Source organism: Leopardus geoffroyi, chromosome A2 (genome assembly GCF_018350155.1).
Source record: "Leopardus geoffroyi isolate Oge1 chromosome A2, O.geoffroyi_Oge1_pat1.0, whole genome shotgun sequence".
NCBI lineage: Eukaryota > Metazoa > Chordata > Mammalia > Carnivora > Felidae > Leopardus > Leopardus geoffroyi.
In genome coordinates this window covers 10,763,626-10,767,586 of record NC_059331.1, presented here as the reverse complement: position 1 = coordinate 10,767,586, position 3,961 = coordinate 10,763,626, and the positions used below count along the sequence as shown (strand labels likewise).

The window sequence follows — 3,961 nt, the reverse complement described above, 5'->3', positions numbered from 1 at the left end:
TCAGTTGGTTGAATATCTGATTCTTGATTTAGGCTCAGGTCATGATCCCAGGATTGTGGGATTGAGCCCCAAGTCAGGGTCCACACTTAGTAAATTCTCTCTTTCTCTCCCTTTGATCCTCTTCCCTGCTCACATGCTTTCTTGCTCGCTCTCTCACTTTCCCTCAGATAAATTTAAAAAATACATAAAAATACTCCTACTTTAAAATTTTTTAATAATTACGTGAATCTTGATAATGATAAAATGATGGGTAGAACTGTGTAGTAGAGTTTTACATATGGTTGAAGTCAAGTTGATATCACTTCAAATGATATTGTTACAAGCTTAGGATGTTACATGTAATCCCCATGGTAACTACAAATAAAATGTCTATAAACTACAGGCCAAAAGAAATGAGAAGGGAGTCAAAGTGTGTCAGTATACAAAAATCAAATTGACACCAAAAAAGGCCTGAAAACACAATTCTCAGTACATTTTTAAGTTGAAATTACTCTAAGTATCTTCTCCAACCACAGGGAATGAAATTAGAAATCAATATAAGGAAGAAAACTGGAAAATCCACAACTATGTGAAAATTTCAGAGCACACTCAATCAATTGACTAAGGAAGAAATCATAGGGGAAATTAGAAATGATCTTCAGATAAATCACAACATACATAAACTTATGGGAGGAGACCAAAGCAGTGCTGTGTAGATGTATCTCCAGTGATTCAACATCTAAACTCCCAAGAATGCCTTAAGAAAGCAGTCAGAGGCCATAGTATCAACAAGAGATTGAGAAATACATTGGTGAGGTGTGTGACATCTCTGCAGAGTTCCGTAGTGGTTGTCCTCTGCGTGACGGAGTTATCACAACATGGGAGATGCTGACATTGGAACACGTTCAACCTAGGTTCAACAGAGAGAATGACATCCCGAACTGGCAGAGACCGAGCAGATGTCACTCAAAGTGAGAGGTGAGGAATTTATCGTTAATGTAATGGGTAGAAGGATCAAATGTTAATCAAAATTGATTGAACCATAGGGACTTTTTGGAATAGGCAATTGATCTTGATGCCTTCTTAATTAAAAGTGATGGGCATCTTACTAAGATCCCATCCATCTGTATAACTAAGAAAAATTCAAGTTCTCATACAAAGAAAGTTGGCCTAAGTCATCAGAACTAAGAGTCGCAATTACTCAAGCCTGAGACTTTTCATTGACCCTCAAATGATGGGACCAGCTCACCTTGAAAAAACATTAAAACTGCAACAGACTAATGCTCTTTATTTTTCTCCTGACTTTACACAAAGATGTTTATGTGCTGGAGCTGGTTCCTAATGGGTTATGAGGTGTGACTGTGCATGTCTCATCCCACTTTGTTGGGTAAAAGTCACATGGGTAGCTTAAAGTTAGCCAAAGTGAGAGATTTATACTATAGAAATTGGCAAATAATGTAATTAGGCATTTTTCTACCTTTCATTTCTTTCTTTCTTTCCCTTCCTTCCTTCCTTCCTGTGGAAATTTATCAGAAAATTGTGAAGTAGGGAGTCTGAAATAGGAAATTACCACTATAGCATACAAATTAGTGATGTCACTTCTGGGTCAGGTGATTATAAAGTATTAACCTCATTATGTTTCACAAAGTGTATTTCAGGTCCATAACTGTATCTTGTTAGTATGACATAATTTCTGACATCAAGAGATGGAAAAGTCATAGATGGAATTTGGCAAAATACCCACAATGCTTTTATAATCTGAGAAAGGGACAGTATGTTAAGAGGGAGCAAAATAGATCCTCTGATAGTGTTCTTGCCTATAAAAACGTTAAGAATAGCAATGCATCCCTGGGGAAATTCCAAAGATCAATGACACTATCAATTCTTGAATGTCAAGGGCTGTCATTTTCTGTTGTGCCAGACTCATGTTTTAGATGGTGCAGAATAAAATTAGATCTTAGAGAGTGAATGTGGATTATTGTAGACTTTACCCAATGGTGACTCCAGTTCCTTCTGTTCTGCAATGTGTTCAATTTTTAAAGTGGATTCACACAAACTTTAGTGATTGGTATATAGCCTTTGATATGTCAAGTCAATTTTCTTTGAAAGCAGAATTTTCTTTGAGGGCAGCTGCTCTCATCTGGCATGGGAAGCATTACACATTTATTCCTCTAGCTCTTCCTATAATATTATAAGTACTAAACCTCCTGTATTACATATATTTGCTGCTGAAAACTCATGCACTGGATTCTATTTCCCACACTGACCTCCCAAAATATGAGAGATCAAAGTTTTAAATAAAATACAGAAGAAACAGTTACTTATCATGTATGAAAAATTAAAGAGGCTGAACCCTTGAGATAACATAAACTGCAGATTACCATTCTGTGAGCTTATAACATTATCATGACTTAGGTCCTGTGGGGTTTTGAGCATTGTTACTCATGATCAAGTCTCTGTCTTCATACAAATAATACCCCTATGTAGAGAACGTTTCTTGGCTGAAGAGCTTTTTAAGGGCTTGCTTTATGTCTTTGTTTTTTAGACTATAGATAAAAGGGTTCAGCATGGGGGTGACCACTGTGTACATCACTGAGGCTATGGCACTGGCCCTGGAGTTTTGTGCAGCAGCAGAACTCAGATACACCCCAAGGCCTGTGCCATAGAACAAGGAGACAACTGAAAGGTGAGACCCACATGTAGAAAATGCTTTGTACTTGCCTCCAGCTGATGAAATTCTGAAAATGGAGGTTACAATCTTAGAGTAAGAGAAGAGGATCCCTGTGAGTGGAACAATAGCTACAAGGCCAGTAGCAAAATACATCACCACATCGTTGAGAAAAGTATCAGAACAAGCAAGATGGATTAGCTGATTAAGTTCACAGAAAAAGTGAGGGATTTCCAACTCTTCACAAAAAGAGAGTCGCAAAACCATTAGGCTCTGTAACAATGAGTGCAGGGCAGTCATGATCCAGGATGCCAGAAGCAGGAGGCCACAGAGGCGGGGGTTCATGATGATCGTGTAGTGGAGGGGGTGACAGATGGCCACAAACCGGTCATAGGCCATCACAGTCAGGAGGAAGTTGTCCAGATCTCCAAAAAGCATGAAAAAGTACAACTGGGTGATGCATCCTGCATAGGTAATGACTTTGCTCTGTGTCTGGATGTTCAGTAGCATCTTAGGGATGGTGGTGGAGATGAAACAGATGTCTGCCAAAGAGAGATTGGAGAGAAAGAAGTACATGGGTGTGTGGAGGTGGGAGTCCATGATAATGGCCAGGATGATGAGCAGGTTCTCAATGAACGTGACCAGATACATGGACAAAAACAGTCCAAAGAGGAGGGGCTGTAGTAATACATCTTCTGAGACACCCAGGAGGATAAATTCTGAAACACATGTTTGATTTTCTGATTCCATGTGGCTGATGAAACGGTGGAAAAGAGACAAAGAAATGCAGATTTAACCTCAAGCAGTTACCCTCTACAATTACCCTGGTAAAACACTGAAGGTCCTGATTGGGAAGGTGAGAAGAAAGATTAATGGAATAAGTATAGGGCAGTATACAGGGGTCCTTCCTCAAGAGGACTTGGCCCCCTTTCATTCCAAAAGTTCTAGGTCTGTAAACCAGCTCTGGGAATTTATTGAGAGGTTGGGACTCACTGTTTTTGATTAAGGTTAGTTTTTGTTTACTTGACCTTGAACTTTTCTGCTTAAACAGATCAAGTAAGAATTTAGTAGACTTTCTACCTAATTTCTCTTCCAGGAGCACCATGGTCAACTAGTCACCACCAACCACTGGAGTAAGCCAGACTATTCCAGTCCACTACAGCAATCATTTCCACTTTGCCTTTGGTTGTTGATGCTGCTACTTGGCCTCTGCCATCCCAGGACCCAATTACTCCCACTTCATTTAAGTTTTCCAACACGGTGGCTGAAGTTTCCACTGTAAGATCTAGCCTACAGAGAACAGCAATCCCAGAG

At 39.5% G+C, this 3,961-nt stretch overlaps 1 protein-coding gene across 1 annotated transcript; it reads right to left on the bottom strand.

Moving 5' to 3' along the window:
- Nucleotides 1–2,458: 2,458 nt before the first annotated feature.
- On the bottom strand, nt 2,459–3,397 carry LOC123604909 (olfactory receptor 7A17-like). Its single transcript, XM_045491057.1, has one exon. The coding sequence runs from the start codon at nt 3,395–3,397 to the stop codon at nt 2,459–2,461; it is 939 nt and encodes a 312-aa protein (XP_045347013.1).
- Nucleotides 3,398–3,961: the final 564 nt, after the last annotated feature.

What these genes read in the sequence shown, in the direction of transcription:
- LOC123604909 (XM_045491057.1), bottom strand. Translation starts at nt 3,397, where the DNA reads ATGGAATCAGAAAATCAAACATGTGTTTCAGAATTTATCCTCCTGGGT.